The sequence below is a fragment of the Hoplias malabaricus genome, chromosome 1, assembly GCF_029633855.1.
Source record: "Hoplias malabaricus isolate fHopMal1 chromosome 1, fHopMal1.hap1, whole genome shotgun sequence".
Classification (NCBI taxonomy): domain Eukaryota; kingdom Metazoa; phylum Chordata; class Actinopteri; order Characiformes; family Erythrinidae; genus Hoplias; species Hoplias malabaricus.
This window is the reverse complement of record NC_089800.1, coordinates 73,797,969-73,822,356: the sequence shown is the minus strand read 5'-3', so window position 1 is coordinate 73,822,356 and position 24,388 is coordinate 73,797,969. Positions and strand designations below refer to the sequence as shown.

Here is a 24,388-nt window from a genome sequence, read left to right as displayed (position 1 = left end):
TAATAATGCAAAATCAGAATAAATAGTCCTAAATAACCCTGTTAACACATAAAAAAGTGGAGCCACTGTGTATGCTGTGATACTCCCTCACAAATCCAAATAAAGTCCAATGTCTGGCAAACTGTATTAGTATTAACCAATATGACTGTAAAAAAAAGTGTAACCCTTTGTCAATTGTACTGGGTATAGCCTAAGGCTGGGCAATTCATTCATTAAAAAATTTAACAAAATCAACGTTCAGAACTACTAATTCACAAGATCTTAAATAGATTTTCCTTTATAATCCTGTTTATTCTTTTATTTAAAAAAATATTATTAATTCCCCCTCTGTGAGTTCATGTACAGTCCCAGCATACTTCCCAGCATGTTGTCACATGACTGTGCCCTATCCAATCTGCCACATGGAAGCAAAATGGAGGAGAACCTAAACACAGAAGCCAACTGAGCAACATGTCTGTCGTTTGGACGTGTTTTGACTTTAGTGAAGATGACACTGAACAGAGAAACCAAAACAGTTTCAGAAACCACATTTAATACCACTAGTCTGTTTCAACACTACCGCAACCCTGAAATGGATTAAGCGGGAAAGAATATGATGACAATGATGGTGATGCGTAATGCATAATATTTCTGACATGACAAAAGATCACATAAATTACTTACTAGTGCATAATAATGAGACGCTAAATCATAAATATGAGATATTTTGCCATAATTACAGGAAAAGTTCTTGTTATTATGGTTTACTAAACAACTATAATTTGAGTTAGCGTAAATTTCACATACAGTACTTTCTCAAATGGCAATATTTCGTCAAAAAGCGTGACATTTGGCGCACCCCCATTGGCGGAAGTGACGAAGGCAGGAGCCTGTGTGTTTGTTTTCCTCCGAGGTTTCTATCTCCACCCTGTTGACGAACGTTAGCGCAACAAATAACACTATACCATCGTGTCTCTTTCCAAAGGTACTTGACACAATTAACGTTCACATGTTTCTTTATTGGGGCTTCACGTGGTGTGACATGCTCGCTTGGGTTTCTTGATACCCGTAGCCAGGTACTGCATACAGCCTAGTAGTGTTTATTTTTAGCAACAGTCACGGCTAACGAACCTAGCCGTTAGCGCATTAGCTCGCTCTCATCACCAGATTTTCTATAGGTAGCGGTATCCGTTCGGGACACAGATATCGCCGTTTCTCATATTTTCCTTAAGATATTGTTGTAATGATAAGTAGCTAGCATGAGCCGTGGTCTGCGATGCTGAAGCAGGCAACTTTCGGGTTCCCCTGGGTTAACAGCAAAGCAGTGCGAAGTCTTAGCCGGGTTCATCTGTCACTGATTGGTGGAGTAACGTTACAGAACAATTTTAACAGACAGAAGTAAGACTTTCTGCTTCACGTGGTCATAAACTTACGAGATTTCTTAGGTTGCCGTCGCCCTACGGAAGCCATATAAGGCAGTGTTGTTAAATATTTGTAATATTTTTATAGGGATAGCAAGTTAATTTGGTCTTGTTTTATCGACGGCTTTAATTATTACTACTAGTATTATGTAACAAATGTAGTTTAATCGAGATGTCAATTTAAAACATCCCTCAAATAGAGCAAGTCCTGTTCTTGAGTCTTTTATTTGATGAATTATGAGGAGTGTTTGTGTCATCTCCAAATATCCCTGCTTGCAAACTCTCTTGACCTTATGATAGTGCACATTTTTACAACTGGAGCCCACGCAAAACAACATTTTGGTTACAGCATCACAGTGACATAGGGCATTGTTTGTACCATGTTTATTTTTGCGTCTCTGAGCCCCCACACTGCATGTGGATGATATGGCTGATGATGCAACAGTCTAACTGTAAGAGTGATGGGTTGTTGGTATTTGTGCAGCCACAACAGCAAACGCTGAAAATGTGCCGCTTAAGTGATTCCAACTTCCTGTTATTCTGTAGTGTCTATGATGTTGTTAGGCTGTTGCAACTGTGTTGCTCTGATGTCCCAGATGGTTGCTAAATATTTGCTATGGTATTGTTAGGTTTTTACTATGGTGTTGCTTGGTGGTTGCTATGGAATTGCTATGGTATCCTAGATTGTTGCTATGTATTTGCTAGGTGGATGCTAAAATGTTGTTCAGTGGTTACTAAATGGTTGCTATTGTGTTGCTACAATATCCCAGCAGGTTGTTGCTATGGTGTTGGTAATAGGTTGCTATGGTGTTGCTGTAGTATCCCAGCAGGTGGTTGATATGTGGTTGCATCATGGTTGCTATTGTGTCGGTAAGATTTGATATGTGAGAACTATGGTGTTTTTAAGTAGTTACTGTGGTGTTGCCTGGTGGTTGCTATGGTATCACAGGTATTGGTAAGTTGTTGCTAGATGGTTGCTATGGTGATGCTATATGATCCCAACAGGGAGTTGCTATATTGTTGCTATGTGGTTGCTGGATGGTTGTTGATGTGTTGGTGCCAGTTCCTGCTTTGCTGTGGCTAAGTGGTGGTTTCTAGTGCATACCTAGGCGTTTGCTGTGGTATCTGAGTGGTTGGTACGGTTTTGTTAAGACATTGCTATGGTATCCTACATAGTTACTATGGTGTTGCTAAATGGTTGCTAATATATTGCTTATGGAAGTTTAAAAGTGTTTAAATGTTAGTGTAACAACAACTCAAGCAACAAAGTGCAGCTGCCATTCTTATAGACAACTGACATGCTGATAATAAAAACTCAGAGAGTGTCTGAGAGAGCGAAAGAAATGAGATGGGTTCTGCTATGTTTGGAGCTGTAGCTGGCCAGATAAGCTTAGATATGTGAGTTAACAAGCACCACCACAAAAACCTTGTTCCAGCTAATTTAGGTTGAAATTGCACACGTTTAGAGTTTAAAGCCTTATATCTGTGAACACAAAATAGCGTGAAGGGTCCTTGGAGTGTTTTTGTATGTTTTCAGGCACACTTTTTCTTCCATTTACATAAACTCATTGCTAAAGTAACAACTACGGTGTGATACTGGGCTTGCCGCCCCACCCGCAAATGGTTAAATGTTTTTAGTTGGTGGACTGTTCTCAGTCCAGCTGTGAAAATGAGTGCTTTAACAACTCTAGCAGCACTGTTGTGTCTGATCCACTTGTACCAGCACAACACACAATAACACATCACCACTACGTCAGTGTAACTGCAGCCCTGAGCATTATCTACCATCCATATCATACCTGCGCTGTGGTGGTCCTGTATACTATACTATCCTGTATGTATGCTACTAATAAATATTTTGAATACAATTACATACTGTGTATATCTCTCTTGAAGGATGGATCAGCAGTCACCGGCCTATATGTTTGCCAGTCTGACGCGACCCCACTCAGAGCAGCTGCTGCAGGGCCTACAGATGTTGCGACAAGACCATGAACTGTGTGACATTGTACTACGAGTAGGTGATGTCAAGATCTATGCCCACAAAGTGGTTCTGGCCAGCATCAGCCCATATTTTAAGGCTATGTTCACAGGTAATCTTTCCGAAAAGGAGACTTCAGAGGTTGAGTTCCAGTGCATCGATGAAGCTGCATTGCAGGTAATATGGATGTGAATACTATTTCTACTTTGCAAAAACAGGTTAATACTGCTTACCAGGAACTAGCCCAAATATATATTAAAAAATACATTGATAAAAAATTATGCTACTTAAAATGTTAAATTTCACTTTCTTTGTGTCTTTCATAGGCCATTGTGGATTATGCCTATACAGGAACCATTTTTATTTCGCAAGAAACCGTGGAGTCTCTTCTGCCAGCTGCTAATCTCCTTCAGGTCAAACTGGTGCTGAAAGAGTGCTGCAATTTCTTGGAGAGTCAACTGGATGCGGGGAACTGTATTGGCATTTCCCGTTTTGCAGAAATGTATGGCTGCCATGACCTCTGTCTGGCAGCCTCTAAATTCATCTGTCAGAACTTTGAGGAGGTCTGTCAGACAGAGGAGTTTTTTGAGCTTACAAGAGAAGAGCTTGATGAGATAGTTTCCAATGACTGCTTAAAGGTTGTCACGGAAGAGACAGTCTTCTATGCCCTAGAGTCGTGGATTAAATATGACCTGACAGAGAGGCAGCAGTACTTGGCTCAGCTTCTCCACTGTGTGCGGCTCCCGCTGCTCAGTGTAAAATTTCTGACCCGCCTCTATGAGGCTAACCACCTTGTTCGTGATGACCATGCCTGCAAGCATCTTCTCAATGAGGCCCTCAAATACCACTTCATGCCTGAGCACCGGCTCTCTTATCAGACAGTGCTCTCGACAAGACCGCGCTGTGCCCCCAAGGTCCTGCTTGCAGTGGGAGGCAAGGCTGGGCTCTTCGCCACATTGGAAAGGTAATAGTGGAGCCAGCGAGACTCATTTTTGTAACATGACTACAATTAAAGGGAATATCTATGATTATGAGTAAACACAGCACTCTCTGGTTGTTCACATTCATAAGCTAAGTGTCTTTTAAGGCAGAAAAGTGTGTTTGAGGGGAAAAAAAACGATTGTTATTTGTATGTGGCTGAAGTTTAACTTGTCTGTAAGTTTTATTTACTGTTTGTAGCCCGGTAATGCAGTTAGCCGTCACAGAGTTTGGAGATATTTCCAGGTTACGTGATCCAAAACAGCAAAAATAAGTCAATATTTCTCACCTATGGAGCAGCAATAAAGCAATATCCTCATTTTGGTTTGTACTTTTCAACATTTGGAGTTATAAAACTACTCCATTGGGGGAATACATTCTTCAGTTTATGAGCATTATCTTCACTATCAAACTGCTGATCTGCAGAAGGTGATCATTTGTTCTCAATCACGAAAACTTAGGCTTTTGTCATTTGTGAGGTATGATGAAGTTGCAGACAAGGTTTTTATTCGATCTGGGGTCTGCTGCAACTCTCTATTGTTGTTATTATTATTTAATTCATTCATTTTCTGTAAGTACTTCAGAAGTTCAGGGTCACGGTGGGTCAGGAGCCTACCCGGAATCAATGGGCTCAAGGCATGAATACATCCTGGAGGGGCAGCAGTCCTTCGCAGGGCGACACACACACTTACTTTCCAGTGAATGTATTGTTATTTCATTTTATTCTAATGTTGGGCATTGTTTGTTTTTGTTTGTTAGTTTGTTTTTAGCAAATAAACACTTTCTGCTCAGATTAATAGCTTTTTAAATCTCATAATCTTTGGTGCCTAAAACTTTTGCAAAGTATTGTATGTAGTTGCTCAAACACGAGTGTTAATGTCAGTACATTTGTGAATATTGTTTTACAAGCTCAAAAAAATTGACCCTTTTTTTGACTCCATACATTGCGGCTGTTTGCTTTGGGTCATCACCCACTGCTCATGTGGGTGGGGCTGTAGATCGACCTGTAAATTGAGAGCCTTGCTTTTGGCACTTATTCACCACTACAGTCCTGTGCAACGACTGTTTTACTGCAGCCACCCCAACTAACCTTCATTTGATATCACAATCCTTCTTCCTGTCAGTAGTGAACAAGACCCTGAGATACCTAAACTACTCCACCTGGGGTAGGTTCTTAGCCCCTACCTGGTAAGACCATGCCATCTTTTTTCGATTTGGCGCTGCAAGTGCAAATGTTCAAGTGCATGCTTGAGGCCTCTGTATGAAAAGACAGAAGGACAGCCTCATCTGCAAATAGCAAAGATGACATTTCCTGAACCCGGTCTTACGCTTCTCCACATCCACAAACACATGTAGAAAGTGGCAAATTTCGCAAGATTTTTTAAATTAAAAAGTTTCCCTGATCTCATTTGAATATACTTTATTCCTTTCTCTCTTGCAGCATGGAGATGTACTTCCCTCAGACAGACTCCTGGATTGGGCTGGCCCCACTCAGCGTACCTCGCTGTGAATTTGGAGTTGCTGTGCTGGACAAGAAGGTGTATGTGGTGGGTGGCATTGCCACTCACATGAGACAGGGCATCAGCTACAGGCGCCATGAGAGCACAGTGGAGAAATGGGATCCAGACAGCAACACTTGGTCCACAGTGGAGCGAATGGCAGAGTGTAGGAGCACACTAGGAGTTGTGGTATTGGCAGGGGAACTGTATGCCCTTGGGGGCTATGATGGCCAATATTATCTTCAGTCAGTGGAGAAATATGTGCCCAAGGTGAAAGAATGGCAACCAGTAGCACCCATGACCAAATCGCGCAGTTGTTTTGCTACTGCAGTTCTAGATGGGATGGTTTATGCCATTGGAGGTTATGGCCCAGCTCACATGAACAGGTGAGTTAGATACACCCTTTTTGCCTTTGGTATAGGTTTGTTTCTTACAAGCCCCATTTCTAGGAAAGCTGAGATTTTTTTTTTGTAACAATCAATAAAAAAAAGAATCTGTAATTTGTTCATTTTAAAAAACACAAAGAAAACGATCCAAAGTTTTGGCTGACCAACTTTTAAATTTTAAATTTGATGCTTGCAACCTATTATTCAATCCACACAGTTTTTAAACATTCCAATATAAGCAGGCGATATTTACCAAATATCAAAGGGTCATCCACCAGAAGGTTCATCTGTGCAAGTAAAAGATGCAATTGATGTGCCATTCTGAGTATGTGGAGAAATGCAAAGATTGCACAAATTTGATGCAGATCTGTTGACTTCTCTCCTGAAGTGAAGGAATGTCCAGTATATTTTTCTATACGTTCCAGTTGTGTTCATAATGTGTTGTTAAGGCCAGGGTGCTACACAGGAACTGCATATTCCAAGACCATTCTCATGTAATTGGTATAAATGTCCATGAGGTAACTGTGCTTAACCAAACATTACTTAATGCCATAGAGAGAATTTCCTCCAGGCATTTGCTTTTATAGCATTACTTTATCAGTAATACATAGCATTTCTTTATACGTAATTATTCCATTGAAGATTTTGCTGGATAGACCCAACAAGTACATAAAGCATGGATAATGGTTGTTTAAATTTTCTGCACTCCAACAGGCAGAACTCCCTCTCCACTTATCAAATAAACCTAAAAAGTCACTTCTTTTCACCAGAAACTAGACATTATTTCCTAGAAAATAAAATCCCATATGCCTTATAAAGGACATCACTAACATACATCATTAAAAACCACCACTATGTCAGGGTAACAGCAGCATTGAGAATGAATGATTCACCAGCTAAATAATAAGCACTCTGTGGTGGTCCTGTGGAACAGGGTGAAATTGGGCCAACAATGTATGCAGGGCAACAGATGGACTAGTGTGTGTAATGGTAGAAATACAAGTGCTGTCTAGTCAGTGGAGCTGAGAGAATGGACAGTGACTCTAGAAAGAAAGAGGTGGTGATATTATAGCTAATTTGTGTATTTTTGGATGCTATTTATGTATTATAGCTCAAAATTTTACACATTCATATTTTGTTCCTCTATGAATATTTGGCCCAAATGTGGCACATATTTTTCCATATAAGCTGTTGACTCTGGGAGAGTCTGGCTGCCTCAACTCATCCACAAATCCACCTTATATGGACCAGATGGCAGGTGTCTTGTGTAACAAATTTTGATTTGGCCCTTGTCTGGTTCACACGACACATGGCGTAAGCCAAGGCAAGCCTGGATTATGATTATGGCATTTGGTCCATTTCAGAGATAGAAAAAAGGCAATATTGTTTACACCTAATGACATTGAATGTTTAAACTGTGTTTGGTTGTGTTTTTTTTATAGCTTCATATTTATATACTAAACCTATCCACATTTGCTTTTCTACAGTGTGGAGCGCTATGACCCCAGCAAAGATTCCTGGGAAGTGGTGGCACCGATGGCTAATAAAAGGATCAACTTTGGAGTTGGTGTCATGTTAGGGTTCATATTTGTCGTTGGGGGACATAATGGTGTATCACACCTATCAAGCATTGAAAGATATGACCCCCACCAGAACCAGTGGACAGCATGTCGACCCATGAATGAACCTCGCACAGGTGAGCTTTGGCAAACATGAAAAAAATGTATCTTCTAGGTGCACTTCCACAGAGTTTTGAAGGAACCTGGCAATGAGGTTTTTTCAAAAATAAATAAATGTACTTATTTATATAAAGCTGAGACAATTTATAAAATGCAACCAGAAGAAAAATATATTTAACAAGATATTTCGACCTTTATTTTAAACTTTATTAATGATCTGGAACTTTTATTTAAATTAAATTTAATTGAAGTACTTTTAATGTTTGGATTGACTTACTTAATTATATTTTTTAAATATAAACAAATGTGGACATTCATGCCTGCATTACACACAAAACATATGTAATAGGCTAAATGAGAGTGACAAGTTCATAAATAAAATAATCAAGTATTTAAATTATTCTTATTCGTGCAGGTCAGTTGATATCAGTTGAGGATATCATTGACATGTCTTTACATTGTAAGACATTGTAAGAGTGGATCAGGTACAGCAGTGCTGCTGGAGTTTTCAAACACTGTGCCACTGTTCAATGTATTAGACAAACCTTGAAGGTTCAACTTGAATATGCAAAGTCAGTCACTTATCAGTGGTTTATCTGTTGTTGTGCAATATGTGATAATCATCAGCTAGTCCTCCATCAGTAGTCACAGGATGTTGTTGAAATATTTGGTTGGTGGACTGTTTATTTTCACAGTGACACAGAGGTGTTTCAAAACTCCAGCAGCCCTGCTGTGTCTGATGAATGTGTAACAGCACAACACATATTAATGCCATATTATATCAGATTTTGCATTTTTTTTTTCAAATATAGGGGTTGGCTCTGCTGTTGTGGACAACTACCTCTATGTGGTGGGTGGACATTCAGGATCATCATATCTGAACACAGTGCAGCGCTATGACCCCATCACGGACAGCTGGCTGGACTCCAGTGGCATGATGTATAGCCGCTGTAACTTTGGTCTGACTGCCCTTTGACCATAGGCACCTCCGTATTAGGTGTATAATACTCTGTAAGATAAGAGATAAAAATGGTTTCCATTTATTTGTCTACTCCCAATTCATCTTTGGAACCATGTTCCTCAGAAGGTGACAAAGGGATTTTGGAGTTTGGAGAAGTAGCGGGAGCAACACCAGAAGCAGCTTTCCATATCATGACTCCTCCAGAGCTGTCAGGGACTCTGCAAAGCCCTGGACTAAAGTGATGGACAGAGTATGACAGGAGAAGTCAGCCATTTTTGATTTTCTAAGGTGGAAATGCTATTTAATCTTTACTTTTTTATATATACCTTAGACAAAGGTTCCCAGATTCATTGTTTTTTTATGTCAGTGAATCTATGCCTGTCTGATATGTATGCATGTCACAGAAAGAAGGAAGTGCGGGTGCGTGTGTATATGTGTGCGTGTGTGTGTGTGCGTGCGTGTGTGTGTGTGCGCACATCGAGCGCTCAGGCACGTTGTCGAACTCATTGGCTGGGTTTGAAATGTCTGCATCTTAAATAGTGCTTCACAAAAAAGAGGAAGTTATTCTCACAAGGGCTGCCTTTGTTTCTCTTATATATAGAGTTTGACTTAAAAATATAGAATATATCCTCTAGTGCATTGCCTGTAAATGTTATCTGCACTGGGTTACTGGCTATGTGTAGGTGAGTGTGCTTGGATTGAATATAATCTTGTTTCACTGCAGTCTCTTAAGAAATCTTCCGAGTTTTTTGCAACTCATCTCTTCCTTGGTCACTGTAGAATTTTTTTTTTTAAATCAATATAAACATCTTTTCATTTTTTTCCCCCAATGTATTTATGTTCCACACATTTCAACTCTCAGCTTTGAATCGGACCATGCCTTTTTTTTTTCTTTTTCTTTTTTTTTTTGTTAGCCTTTATAAAGGTGTGGGAATTACACAGAATAGATACTGGTGCTAGGTAACGATTCAGGTTTTTGTGAGAGTTATCTTAGTGTTTTTTTAATTATTATAATAATAATTATTATTATTATTTATTTTTTTATTAGCTGTTACACTTTAACAGCATGTTGGCTGTTATTAATGTAAATGTTGCAAACAATATGTACTATCAAGTTGCCCTACCCATTAGTCATTCTAATTACTTCTACAATGTCTCAGATTTTCAAGAGTTCACATTTAAAAAAAAAAAAACAGTATCTGTGCCTAGTAGCTGACCAACTCAATAAGAAAAATAGCTACTAATAAATAAGCTTGATCTAAGTGACTTGTCAGAGTGAATTTGGGGGGGTGGGGTGGGGGGGAGGGACAAAATTAATTGATTGAAGATATTGATCCTGTATATCCTGGCATATTTATAAAACAAAGTATATACTTAAATGTTGCAACAATGCACTTCACTGACACCATTCATCTACACAATGAAAACCCCTAAGCTGGAATTTTTTTTAATTGATACTTTGAGTAGTTCACCACGACCATGAAATGGATAAGTGGAAAAGAAGATGAGATGAGATGAGACTTTGAGTAGTTTCTAGCATACCCCGAATGATTCAAGATTTCTCATTATTGCAACCATGTATGAACACATTTCCAGTGGTTTTAAAACACTTCTAAGATAGATGTAACATGGGTATGAAAACCCAGCTTCATTTTTAAGTTTTTTTAAAACCTTCCACCCCTTTTGCACAATTTGCAGGATTTCCCGTCCGTTTGGTTTGTGTAACGTAACTCAGGACAATTTTAGATTTTTTCCCCCCATTTTTCCAATTTTCTATTTTTCACTGTTGTTCCATGCAACAAAAATTTCAGATAAACGTTTCCTTACAAATTTTCTCAATTTCTGCTTTTGTGTCTTGTGGAGTGAAAAGAGAACATGGACAGACTAGACCATCTTTAGGGTATGGATAATTATAGTGATTGGTTGAGCCTACAGTTATGTTTTCAATTTCTTTTAGCAAAATAAGTTCTTTTAGCATTTAAAATAAGTTAGATTATGATGGCCTTATTTCAAATAGTTATTTAATATGTTTTTAGTTCCATTCTAGAAAACATTTAATGTTGGACTGTTTTGATTTTGGCCATGACAGGCAACCGATCTTAATCGATCTTAACTGCAAAGTCCCTAATGGAGTAATTCAGCAATACAAAAACGTCTGCACTCCTAAAATTACTGTCAGTAACAAAACAAAAGCAACACATATGACGAACTTACATTGGTGGCAGCCTCAACATATGTAAAATAAAACAGTATTAGTAAATCAATTACATCTTACTATTTTCCTTGCCCTGATTGTGGCCCCATGAGCTTTAATTACAAACTAACTAACTAACTAGTTCCATTATAGCAGAATATTTTGCCACACTGACCTAAATGTGGACTGGATTCCATCTCTGACTTTAAATACTTATAGCTAAGCTTTCGTTCACTATTAAAGGCAACTTAGATATTTCTCTGGACCTTCTATTCTCCCAACAAAACAAACTCCCTCCCATGTTTTTATTCATTCAGAAGCTCCACCTCCAGCTTTAAGGTGAAATGGTACGTCTGTGTAAGGAACATAATAGTGTGTACATGGCTGAAGTTCAATTTGCCTGTAATTTCTTATTCACTATTGACGTACCAGAGAAACTTTTTTTCTATGTACCTCGAGGTGTTTTATTTTTGTAGCACTTTCAGTCTGTGTTTACTTTCATGCAATTAGCAGACTCTGAAGTCATTTCCACATTAAGTAATCTGTAACAACAAAAAAAGTCAATATTTTCAAAACATCCTTATCCTTTTTCATGCTGTTCAATATTCAGAGGTTTCTCCACAGTCCAGGTTTCTTCATGGATTCTTTGTTGTAACTCAGCCAGTGAAAAAGAGAAAAATCCAGAATCATTTCAGCCAAAGCCCCCCTTTGCCATGCTAGGGCTGTGTACAATCATCAGAGCTTTTTCCAGTGTGTAAACAGGCTGGAGAGCTAGTAAAAATAGTAGAATTCTATAAACAAAAAAAATTTGTTTTTGATTAAAATCTCAAACATTGCTTTTAATGAGTACTGTTTCAAATAAACAGTTGCATGGTCATTTTACACACAGAAAACTAATCAAACACTTGCCTTCAGAAATATTTTCAGTAAAGTTCATCATTGCTTTCATGTTCTACAATTGAGGGCTTTCGATTTCAAGGTCACTCTCCCGGACAAACACTAATTCTTGACTTAGTTTTGGATTAGATACCAGTTACAGACTGTAAGTCTCTATCAGCTCTATTCAGTGCATCCGAATTAAGGTTCAGCAACATAACCCAGGAACAACACACAATATTAAAAAAAAAAAAATTAATACTAATTATTGCAGTAACCCATCTGCAGTGAACACATACCTGGAGGGGTGGGCAGGCAGCCATCCCCAAGGCCCGGGGAGAAGTTGGGGGGTTAGGTGCCTTGCTCAAGTGCATGAAATTGAACATACGAATGCACAATGTATCAAGGTAATAGTTAAATATAGAGTTGTGTGCATTTACTAAACCATTTGACACACTGTATATAATAATTGAATCAAGTTGAAATTATTTAGGAATTGCAATAAAATCATTTTCCCTTTGTATTGTCATATTGAGAAAATGTTTTTATTATATTAAGGTCTTTTAATTTTGCCAAAATGAGTCGTCAATCCCATGTGGTTATTTTTGATTGCATACTGCCTAGTAACTTATGATCAGTTCATGGGATCATAAGGTAAATGTGAAATACAGAGTCACTTAAAGAGGGAAAACACATCAAGAACAACATTGTCTTGGATAAGCAATAAATAACGCTCCGATGCCATAATGATGCCATAACAAACCAGAATATGTTTTTTACTTTAGATTCTTCAAAGTAGCCCTCTTTTGCTTTGATGACAGCTTTGCACACTCTGCTTTCTCTCGATCAGCTTCATGAGGTCGTCACCTGGAATGGTTTTCAGTGAACAGCTGTGGCCTCATCAAGAGTTAATTTGTAGAACTGCCTTAATGTGTCTGGGTTGGGTTGTGCAGAGGTAGGGGCTGGTACAGAGTTCTATTCCACCAATGACCAATGACTAATGAGGAGGTGTGTCCAAACTTTTGACTTGCACTATAATTTATTTATTTATGCATAATTAGATATTTTTGCTACCTTTTACATGTTGAAATTTACCACAATTACGATTAATGAACAATTAATTTGTTTTTGTATTTTTGACTCAGTTCAGTGTCGAGACTTGAACTGTAAATATGCTCCAGTATTAAGCATTCATTCATTCATTGATTGTCTGAAACCGCTTATCCAATTCAGGGTTGCGGTGGGGCCTGAGCCTGCGTGGAATCACTGGACACAAGGCGGGAATACACCCTTGAGGGGAGGCCAGTCCTGCACAGGGCGACACACACTCACACATTCACACTCTCACTCACACCTATGGACACTTTTTGAGTCAATCCACTCTGAAGTCATTTCCACATTAAGTAATCTGTAACAACAAAAAAAGTCATGCTTTTCATGCTGTTCAATATTCAGAGGTTTCTCCACAGTCCAGGTTTCTTCATGGATTCTTTGTTGTAACTCAGCCAGTGAAAAAGAGAAAAATCCAGAGTCATTTCAGCCAAAGACCCCCTTTGCCATGCTAGGGCTGTGTACAATCATCAGAGCTTTTTCCAGTGTGTAAACAGGCTGGAGAGCTAGTAAAAATAGTAGAATTCTATAAACAAAAAAAAAATTTGTTTTTGATTAAAATCTCAAACATTGCTTTTAATGAGTACTGTTTCAAATAAACAGTTGCATGGTCATTTTACACACAGAAAACTAATCAAACACTTGCCTTCAGAAATGTTTTCAGTAAAGTTCATCATTGCTTTCATGTTCTTCAATTGAGGGCTTTCGATTTCAAGGTCACTCTCCCAGACAAACACTAATTCTTGACTTAGTTTTGGATTAGATACCAGTTACAGACTGTAAGTCTCTATCAGCTCTATTCAGTGCCATTTGTAGTCCATATGATACTTAGATAAGGATATTACATTAACCTACATTAAAAGTTAAGAATGTTGTCCTTCTGTAAAATATTTCAGACATTAGATTGGGTTTGGACAGTGATGAAATATAGATACACTTATGACAAGTGGCTAAACAAAATGGGTGAATCTCTCAATGATGTGCAATGAAGTAATTTACTAATGATGGTAATAATAGGGCATCCGGTGTAAAAACTGTGCCAGATCGATGGTGCAAATGGTGGTTGATCCTCTGTGGCGACCCCTGATGGGAGGGAGCAGCCGAAAGAAGAAGAAGAAGATGATGACTGATAATGGTAATAATTACTAATGTTTATGCTTTTGTGAGATGGTTTCATCAGACCTTTTTTCACTGCCTAGAAGTGCAACAGACATGCCACAAGACTAACACTACAGACTGGTAAAGTGAATATCAAAAATGAGGTCTTGAATCTTGAAGTTGATGTGTTGGAAGCAGGAAAAGCATAAAAGCATACATTTCTTAGTGACTCTGACAACAGTGAAATTGAAATGAGTTTTGTTCAAAACATCTTCAAATGAAGTGGTTTATTTTGGGGTTCCTCTTATTCAGTATTTTGTACTCAAAACTGGTCAGAGGAAGGAAAAGTGAGGAACCAGCGGCAGGGTGATGGCCCATTGATGTCTGAGGGGAGTGAAGGTTATCTTGTCTGGTCTGATCTCACAGAAGAGCTATCATAGCACAGAAGTTAATGCTGGCTGGAAAGCTTTAGAAAACAAGTTGCATCACAGCTTGCTGCCTATGGGACTGGGTGCATTTGCTGACCTTTTACAACCCCGTGCTCAACAAAGGCACAAGAGAATCTGTCCCTGTTTCACTGGCTTCTAACATTTGTAGGTAGTAACCACTGGACACCAGGAACACCCTGCAATACCTTCTGTTTTTACAGATGCACTGACCAAACTATTATGCCCATCAGAATTTGGCCTGTTTTAAAATTGCCCAGATCCTTACCTTTGCCATTTTTTTCCACTTTATATACACCTGTTTCAAAATCTGAGTTGCTTCCTACTACATCCCACTTTAATCCCACCCCCCATTAATGGGTAGCCATTTTAATGTGATAATCAGCAGTAATCAATAGTTATTTCTGACATATCTTTACATTGTTAATAAGTTGCTGGTGGCTAATTTGTGACTGCAACTTCGTAGCCTACTTGGATGACAGTTTGCCTTATGCTTTTTTCGCTTTTGGTTAGGTGGAGAGTCCATGAGGTAAAGGGCACTTTTATGTGTGATCTCAGCTTAAATGGATTGTTTGATCTAACTAAACTCTTGTATTAGTTTTCAGTTGTTTGGCTACTTGGTGGATTTGTCCCCTTCTTCTCTTCTGTAGATTAACTTTTATCATTAGTACAGCTTTGTTTAAAAGTGTAAAAGGTGTAATTTATTTGGGCAGACACTGATTTTGCTTTTTTTTTTTAATGTTTATTAAAATATTGAATGTATTTTTGTATTTTGACAAATGTTGGCCTGACAAAAGTTGCCAACAATTTTCCCTGATGTTTAATTGGTTGACAAGGTTGTTTTCCTTTGTTTTTTGTTATACAGGCAATCAATCACTATGAACCTTGGGTTATAGAATGATGCCTAGTTTCATTTAAGCACTTTAAAATTGTTATTGATTTGATAGTCCATATGGGTGGTGTTCCTGCAGTGGCTGTTGTAATGTAGACTCTCACATTTGCAGTGTTTTTCTGTCATGATCAATGTGATTTTTTAATTTTATTCTCCCTCACAGGTGACCACTTTACCCTTTCTGCAAGAAGTGAGGCTATATTAGTAGAATAATTTGAATATAATGTTCCATATACTTTAAATTTCTCAGAGTACAATTTTAGTTTGAATTTTGTTGTATAATAAACAAAGGGCTCAGGTTTCCTCCCACGGTCAAAAACACATGTTGGTAGATGAACTGGCGACTCAGAAGTGTCCATAGGTGTGAGTGTGTGTTGCCTTGTGAAGGACTGGCTCATCCTCCAGGGTGTGTTCCTGCCTTGCACCCAGTGATTCTGGGTAGGCTCTGGACCCACTGCGACCCTGAACTGGATAAGTGCTTACAGACAATGAATGAATGAATGAATGAAGTTTATTACTCAGTTTGGAGGGCACAAAAATGTGTGTTATTTAATAATCTGGGGAAATTGCCTTCTCCTCTCCCTGGTCTTACACAATGTAATTCACTTCACCTGTCAGTGATTTTAATCTTGTGGCTAATCCGTGTTTGTTTCTTGTGTAATCAGAAGTGTTATAAGATATTTTCATATGCAAACATCTTTATTAGAGTTCTTAATGTCTACTTTCGGCCCATATTTAAGTGCTTGATTTACGAAGGAATCTAAATCAGATTAAAATATGGGGCTCTGAGCTTGCACTGCTGTCTCAAGAGATTTTTGAAACATTGTTAAACATTCAGTGTGACTCAGTTTAATAATGGTAATAATTGTTAATTTTGTATTGAATTAATAAATCTGGAGTGTTAATGGAACTAAAGAAAATCCTTAAATTTGAGGCACCCTGGTAATCTGAAGTGAATCTGAAGTGGTCAATTTACATTAGAATAATGTAAATCACGGAATAACTTCCAGCATGCCTGCAATAGTGAATGGCGGCCAGAGAGGGTAACGCAGTTAAAATTGACTTATAATTGCCTGCAAAATAACCTGAGTACATCTTGAGGATATTTCAAAAGAATTAATTTGAGGGGAAAAAATTGCTGAAGTGCTCAAGAGCATTTTAGTGAGGGGCTTTGATTTTGAAGTTACACTCACAGTAATGTAGTAAAAATAGGATGAAACATCATTCATAGTACTTTGATGAGTAATGGCTATTTCCCCTATTGATTCCTTAAAAAAATAATATCTAAGATCTGAATAATCAAAACACACAAGAATGTTAAAAAATTATCTGGAGACAATGAACGATTTTTTAAAAAACAAATACCGGACAGGATCATCAAAAATTACAGCAGGAAAAAAAATAAATAACAAAAGAGGAAATTAAAGCAACTTACACTCAGGAAAAAGGGCTACAGAAAAACATTTAAGGATTTACGCATTAGTGTTTTGACAGCTTTTTTTTTTTTGACAGTAATTGTTTTCAAGTGTTGTTTGACTTTATTAACATTTTTTATTTTGTTAAACTTTTAAAACTTTTGTAAAAACTTTTATGTTTACATTTATTAATATATAATTTAATTGGTTCTATATTAGTTGGTTGTAGTTAGTTGCTGAAAAAACACACGACTTGCGTGTGTCGCTCCCGAATCTCCCCGTCAAAACAAGAGTCACGCACTATATCTCCAAAAATATTCAAAACAAGAAATAATATTTACACATATATTTTTTCTTTATAATCCATAAACTCTTCATTCAATAAAATAGCTACAATATGTAAAGCCAGCATGAAATACTTGGTACGTTACATTAACTTGTCCTCAGGCAGTGGAAGTATTATTATCGTTTGCTGTTTCACGTAGGAAGAGCTTTCCTGCGACAGACCAGTCTGATGCAAGTTGAATGAATTGCCAGGGAAGCGCTCTTTACACTCCGGAACGGTGGGTGTCTTAAAGGTCCTCAAAGTCTACTGAAATTCGCTGTCATTGGTCTTGTGAGTTTTCAATGTTTTATATGACGGAGCAGGAGGGAAACCGTAGATATCTAACTTGCCAGCAGTTCGCTGTGAAGGCGATGTGAACGTTACTTAACATATGGCTCTAACTGTAACGCTACCTCAACAACTCCGTCCGTTACCGTTATCAGCACGATTTGGTTAACACTGTTTTACAACGTCTTGTACTATATATTGGTGCTTTCGTTATTATTATTAAATCGTAAGAAGGCCCGCAAATGAATGTTACCGTTGTTCTGAGAGCCTCTGTCTTGCTGTGGGTCTCAGGCTAGAAGATGACAGATTGTGTGGGACATGAGTCGCCGGATCCGACCCCCATGGAGCTTTACGAGAAACTCAGTGAACAAGGAGAACAAGTCCGACGCCTTAAGACAGAAAAGGCTGTCAAAGTAAGTACAGCTGCATTATAATCATTAAAAGCCACAAGTGGAAGCCACAGCTTAAATACTATTTGGTAAGTATTTGTCAACAAAACCGTTATGTGCCACTTAGGTGCCGTTTTCTTTCTTTTTTTTTTAATATTAGTATGTTTTCAGTTTAACGAATTTAATTCAAATATTTTGTTTCTTTGTCAAGGCCGAGATCGACGCTGCTGTACAGTTGCTGCTGAAACTGAAAGTAGACTACAAAAGAATTACTGGTCAAGATTACAAAGCTGGTTGTCCACCCTCCGACATCGCCCTCACAAACAGCAATGGACCAGCTGTGGAGGATGGAGACGATCATGTGGATCCATGGAATGTGGCAACCACCAATGCCAAAGGAGTGGACTACGACAAGCTCATTGGTTGGTTGTTGCCAGCATGTACCTAGTGTGACCGTTTTTTTTATGCTCAGAATGCTTGCTGAATTTTGTGTGAATTAATGCTATTTACATTAGATCAATTCTTTTAGCCTAGATTTCAGTTTTTATGGATGGTGTTGTCTTTTTATGTTTTTCATTGCTGTAAATTGTCTGATGGAAGCCTAAAATTGGACTTGAAATGTTTTACAGTGAGATTCGGAAGCAATAAGATTGAACAGGAATTGATTGACAGAATAAGCAGAGTCACTGGTCAGACACCTCACCGTTTCCTTCGCAGAGGAGTCTTCTTCTCTCATAGGTTGGCCATGTTCCAATAGTTGAGTTGTAATTAATGTTTGCGTCAAATTCTTATCAGTGTGTTTTTCTGTGATGATTCTTTTCCAGGGACATGACTCAAGTCCTGGATGCCTATGAGAACAAGAAATCTTTCTTTCTCTACACAGGCAGAGGACCTTCATCAGAGGCAATGCATGTTGGCCATCTTATCCCCTTCATATTTACAAAGTGAGAATACTCATAAAAACTTGTATATATTATTTTGTTCTCCAAACTTCCAAGTGCAACAGTAATGATTTTGAAAGCATATTGCTTAATATTTAAGAGTTTCCATGCTATTCTTTAAGCTATTCTGGTCTGCCTCTCTCTCTCTTGCTGATACATACATAGTACTATGTAAATGTCTTGGCATATAAGATTATTATAATGAATTATATTATATATAGCGTCTCCATAAGGGTTGTGCATGTATAATATAACATAATAATTGTATACAGGGTGAAGTTTCCTTGTTCACTAATGTCACGCGTGTCTTCATGGGTTCCCTCTAGGGCAGGGGTGTTAAACCAAATCCACGGAGGGCTGTGTGGATGCAGGTGTTCTTATTAACCACGCAAAAGCCCCACACTACTGAAAGTCAAGATCTGTTGATTAGATCTAATGATTAAAAACAGGTGGAATGAGGTGTGGCTTCTGCATGGTTGGAAAGAAAACCTGCATCCACACGGCCCTCGGTGGATCTGGGTAAAACAGCCTGCTCTAGAGTAACCGGTTTCCTCCCACAGTCCAAAAACATGGAGGTTAGGTGAATTGGCTACTACTAAAAACTCTCCTGGTGTGTGTTTGAATGAATGTTAGTATGAGTGTGAGTGAATGAGAGTGAATATATGTGTGTGTGCCCAGATATAGACTGGCATTCTATCCTGGGTGAACCCACAAGTGTCTGATGCAGTCATCAAAGTGGATGGTCGTTCCTGAGTGTTGAATGGTGTTCTGACATTGACTAATAGGGTTTACCATTTACAATTTTATTATTAATATTTTAAATTATCATTGGAAATGCTGTATTGTGGTTGGCTTTAAAGGCCATCAACATTAAGAAGTTTTCTTTTTATCACTTATGATTAACCCTAAAGCATTTAAACCTTGCATTCTGTAGATGGCTTCAGGATGTGTTTGACGTGCCTCTGGTCATTCAGTTGACTGATGATGAAAAGTACCTATGGAAGGATCTGACGCAGGAGGAGTGTTATCGTTTCGCTGTGGAGAATACGAAAGACATAATCGCTTGTGGATTTGATGTCAACAAGACATTCATATTCTCAGACCTAGACTATATGGGGTAAGGAGCAGGCACAGTTCTATCCATCCATCCATCTGTGCGTTTTGAATAATAATGTTATTGTTAAAGATTATTTACAACCAACAGATGTCACTATGGTCTTACAAGTATATGAAATAAAACTGCGAAAAAAAAATGAAACCCAATAAATTTAAATTACTTAAATAGGTATGAGAAATAACTAGTACCATGGAAGCAAACGGGTAAATAGTGGCCATCAAACCCTGCAGTTAATTACTGTGGGATCTGAATATTGATTGATTTCAGATGTTTTAGTGTTTGTGACGGATTGTATTTCTATCTCTCTACAGCTCAAGTCCAGCATTTTATAGAAATGTGGTGAAAATACAAAAGCATGTAACCTTTAATCAAGTGAAAGGTATTTTTGGATTCACAGACAGTGACTGCATTGGTAAGAGCAATGAAGAATTTTTACTACAAAAATAGTAACCGTTTTGTATTTACAGCCCCATTTCCCCAAAAGTTCCCAAAAGGAAATTTTCTTTTAAAAACACTAAGTGTTTGGGAACCTCGGACAACAGGTTTTGTAATTACTGTGGAGACATGATGTCGTAATACATATGGGGTGTGATTGGACATTGCATTGCTAAAATAAGCAAAGACTTCCCTGAAAATGTTGTTGCCTAGATGGCAGCATATGCTCCCAAACCTGTATACATCATATTACATATTACACATGTGCAAGTCACCCACTAATTCACCCTGTCACAGATGTGGCCTTTTGAACTGTGCGCTGTAACCAAGCCTCTCCTATTTTCACATTTTGATACATTAGACCACATTTTCGCTATTGCTTCAGTTCGTCTTAAATGAGCTGGGACCCAGAAAAGGGTAGTAGTCATAGAAAATAATAGCATGATTAGAAGTTAGTTAGAGAGCACAGATGTCTTCGCTGGGCGAGTAGCACGGCCCCTAACTCCCCTCCATTCATGGTGCGAGCTGATATGTACCTCAGTTAACTGATGCGACAGACAGGTGTTGTGTTGGCAGCAGTGCAAAAAGGAGTGGTGGCTTGACCTCATGTGTTTCAGAGGAAGCATGTGTTTGCCCAATCCGATAGACAAATAATTAAGCATGTATTACATGATTTACATTGTAAAGCTGCATTAAAGTGGCTAATAATCACAGAATAAATCGGCTAACTACATGTTTGGAGAAAAATGTGTACTGATGGAAACTTTAGCTCTCTCAGAAACTTTGCCTTCTAATTTTTCTTTTGCTGCTTTCACATTCTCTCAAGGAAAGATAAGTTTCCCTGCAATACAAGCAGCTCCATCCTTCAGCAGTTCATTTCCACAGATCTTCAATAACAGAAATGATTTGCAGTGTCTAATCCCCTGTGCAATAGACCAGGTCAGTGAATTTGTAATCTTTGCTTCAGACATTCCATGTACAATTTAGCATACCGTGATTAAGGATGCAAAAGCATATTGACATTATATATGCTGTTCATAAATGAAATATTGTTCCCCTTAAATAATATTGTGGATTAGTTGGCTTTGTGGTGTTTGTGCTTCTCTTTTATTTCCTGCAATTTGAAGAAGGAAATATTTGTAGACGTAAGTTCAGAGGCAATAACAAAGAAAGCACTTTACTTTTGACTGTTTTTTCTTTATCACTAGAGGAGACACACATGTCTGGTTCGTGTTATGTAAAAATTGTTTCTTAAATTTTGGGAATTTTGAAAAATGCAGTAAAAACCAGATTAGATTCTTGAGTCAAAGTTCCACACAGGTGATTTTTTTCTTCCTGTATAACGCTAAAACAATTGAAAAATATTTCCAGAATCAATTTTCTCTACCACTGAGGTGAACTAGAAGGGTAACAAATCAGCATAATGGCTGTTGGTTTTTATATTTTTTTCAACTGTTCTTGGTGTGTTATAAAGGATGAAAATATGACACATCAAAACAATGGTTTGTGGCCAGTTTATTTGCATATTAGTTAACATTAAACATTAAATTTATGGCCCTTACTCTTGTATTAGTACACACTCATCCTGACTATGTCAAGCTAAAAATACAGCTTGTGAGACTAGGCCTAAATTGTTCCTCTTTTCTTAAGGAGTGCTTGTTCTGATTTCATTCTTGAGATAACATTCATTGTGAAAACACAACATTACTGACTATAATAAACAAAAGATAAACTGATTGTCCTTATTACTGATGCATAGACTTACATCATGTTCATTTGTCTTTTACTTACCTGTCACAGGACCCTTATTTCCGTATGACACGAGATGTAGCTCCTCGAATAGGCTACCTCAAACCTGCTCTGCTGCACTCCACGTTCTTCCCAGCCTTGCAAGGAGCTCAGACCAAGATGAGTGCCAGTGATTCTAACTCCTCAATCTTTCTAACAGACACACCCAAACAGATCAAAAACAAGGTAGAGTCTTCCAGACACACACAAGCACAACAACCATCCCAGAGTAAGAATCAGATTGTGTAGTAAATATAATAAAGGCTCTTGACTTAGATATGATTTTAGGTCCTTGCTTTAGAAACTTTAAAGGTCCAACATCCATTTAGTTTTGTTTTTAAACCAGATTCTTATTCACATTTTCAGTTCCAACTTCAAAGGCTGAACTCGCTGTATTGGTTCTACTTTAAATGGCTGAATCCATGCTGGCTGTGTCCTAAATCACACCCGGCTGCACTTTACCTTCTATACTACTGAGTGCCTTACTTATAATGATGCAGTATATTTTGTAGAGTGCCTCTGTGAATTTTGGGATGACGCAGAAGTAATGCAGTGGGAATTGCTTTTGTTTGTTTTTTTTAATTTAGTTTTATTTATGTTTACTACAGTAACATGAAATAAAAGCCAAGACAAACGTAAAGTGCAACACAAATGAGATTTACAGAAATGTAACAAAATCGTGATCTGGAAGTTAAATTTGAATTTGTTTGGTTGTTTGTGATTGATTTGTCTCTTAACCAAGTCATTTTTGTTAGAAGTGTCCATTTAACATTTAGTTAATGTCTTGTGACATGATGACACTGAATATTTGGGGCATGGCTAAACACATGAAGAATGAATGAAGGGCTAAAATCTTGTTAAACGAGATTTTTGTTGTGCTATCTTTTGGTCAAATGTCTGTAGCCCTGCTCTAAAGAACCTTCACAACTTTCCCTTTAGAAATGTTGCATTAGGCAAAGATAATTAGCACTAGAATATTTGGACAAGTTTGCTTCTTTGTGTTTTTGAGTAATATCATTGTGATTTACACAGATCAATAAGCATGCATTCTCTGGTGGAAAAGACACTATAGAGGAACACAGGAAATATGGTGGAAATCCTGATGTGGATGTATCCTTCATGTACCTGAACTTCTTTCTTGAGGACGATGAGCAGCTGGAGAAAATTAGACAGGTAATTTTTGTTAGACATTGTCCAGTTTGTGCCTTTTTAATTTGAAATCTATTTCTCTTAAAGTGATTTTCCAGGAAGCTGACACATCCATATTTATTTCATCCAGGAATACAGCAGTGGAGCACTTCTGACTGGTGAACTGAAGAAGATTCTAATTGAGACCCTTCAGCCTCTGATTTCTGCCCACCAGGACAGACGCAAGCAAGTTACAGATGAGACTGTCAAGCAGTTTATGACCCCAAGAAAGCTAGAATATAACTTCTAGTTTAATGAAAACAAAAACACAGGCTGCTAGCTATTATTTTTAAATTATGGTCTAAGTCCTTGTGGATAGCCTTAATGGCAGTAATTCATAACTCATTTGGAGCAGTGATATACTCATGGCATGTTGCTAAAAGAAACGTTATGTCATAATGTATGACATATCAATGTAAATGCTTCACCCTTAATATGTCCATCATTAAAGCCCTGGGAACAAATTGTGATGCATTGAATTTTTTTATGTTTAATACAAAACTTGGGATTTAAGTGAAGCGTTCAGCAAAATTTAAACTGAAACTACATAGCAGAAATATGATAAAGCATCATAAGCATCAAAAGTCTACATTCTCACATGATGACAATAAAGCTGACTGACTTTAAGAATCAAAGTGATTATTTATACATAAATATCACATTAGATACGCCCCTGGCATCCAGGAACCACAGTCTAGAACCATTGAAAGACCACACCCCAAATTCAGTAGAGGACTGTGATTGAATAGCGATTGCTTTTCAATTGTGGCACTAATACAGTACTACTCTCAGCTGAAATGCAATCTCTGTTTTGCATTGTGCCCTGGCACGTTCACAGCACCACACAGTGGAGCCGATTTCATTTTTCAGTGATTTTCTTCAATTCTGACACGAATTCAGCATTTTGTCCTTTAAATGGAAATCGACACGTATTGTTTTTTCTGGTAAGAGACAGAGCAACATTAAATCAATGTAATGAATATTTGTTTTTCATTATGACAC

At 37.9% G+C, this 24,388-nt stretch overlaps 2 protein-coding genes across 6 annotated transcripts; both read left to right on the top strand.

The window, feature by feature from the left end:
- Positions 1-835: 835 nt before the first annotated feature.
- Positions 836-10,100, top strand: LOC136708709 (kelch-like protein 28). 3 transcript variants are annotated; one of them, XM_066683443.1, is made up of 6 exons: positions 836-964; positions 3,297-3,558; positions 3,708-4,345; positions 5,801-6,244; positions 7,732-7,940; positions 8,736-10,100. In XM_066683443.1, the coding sequence occupies exons 2-6, from the start codon at positions 3,298-3,300 to the stop codon at positions 8,897-8,899; spliced, it is 1,716 nt and encodes a 571-aa protein (XP_066539540.1). In that variant the 5' UTR covers positions 836-964; position 3,297; the 3' UTR covers positions 8,900-10,100. The 3 variants fall into 3 exon arrangements, with proteins under 3 accessions (XP_066539540.1, XP_066539559.1, XP_066539550.1); XM_066683462.1 differs by lacking the exon at positions 836-964 and adding an exon at positions 995-1,055; XM_066683453.1 differs by lacking the exon at positions 836-964 and adding an exon at positions 1,257-1,377.
- Positions 10,101-17,341: 7,241 nt separating this feature from the next.
- LOC136708693 (tryptophan--tRNA ligase, cytoplasmic) lies at positions 17,342-23,862 on the top strand. 3 transcript variants are annotated; one of them, XM_066683415.1, is made up of 11 exons: positions 17,342-17,478; positions 17,820-17,941; positions 18,129-18,339; positions 18,547-18,655; positions 18,742-18,861; positions 19,793-19,975; positions 20,287-20,387; positions 21,237-21,349; positions 22,211-22,384; positions 23,231-23,371; positions 23,478-23,862. In XM_066683415.1, the coding sequence occupies exons 2-11, from the start codon at positions 17,828-17,830 to the stop codon at positions 23,634-23,636; spliced, it is 1,425 nt and encodes a 474-aa protein (XP_066539512.1). In that variant the 5' UTR covers positions 17,342-17,478; positions 17,820-17,827; the 3' UTR covers positions 23,637-23,862. The 3 variants fall into 3 exon arrangements, with proteins under 3 accessions (XP_066539512.1, XP_066539518.1, XP_066539526.1); XM_066683421.1 differs by having other exon boundaries at positions 17,436-17,531; XM_066683429.1 differs by having other exon boundaries at positions 17,475-17,493.
- The last annotated feature ends 526 nt before the right edge of the window (positions 23,863-24,388 follow it).

Excerpts from the sequence above, each read along its gene's own strand:
- LOC136708693 (XM_066683415.1), top strand. The coding sequence starts at position 17,828 with ATGACAGATTGTGTGGGACATGAGTCGCCGGATCCGACCCCCATGGAG. Across the intron at positions 19,976-20,286 it reads TCAGACCTAGACTATATGGG|CTCAAGTCCAGCATTTTATA; the intron begins GTAAGGAGCAGG and ends ATCTCTCTACAG. Across the intron at positions 23,372-23,477 it reads AGCTGGAGAAAATTAGACAG|GAATACAGCAGTGGAGCACT; the intron begins GTAATTTTTGTT and ends TATTTCATCCAG.
- LOC136708709 (XM_066683443.1), top strand. The coding sequence starts at position 3,298 with ATGGATCAGCAGTCACCGGCCTATATGTTTGCCAGTCTGACGCGACCC. Across the intron at positions 4,346-5,800 it reads CTCTTCGCCACATTGGAAAG|CATGGAGATGTACTTCCCTC; the intron begins GTAATAGTGGAG and ends TCTCTCTTGCAG. Across the intron at positions 6,245-7,731 it reads GGCCCAGCTCACATGAACAG|TGTGGAGCGCTATGACCCCA; the intron begins GTGAGTTAGATA and ends GCTTTTCTACAG.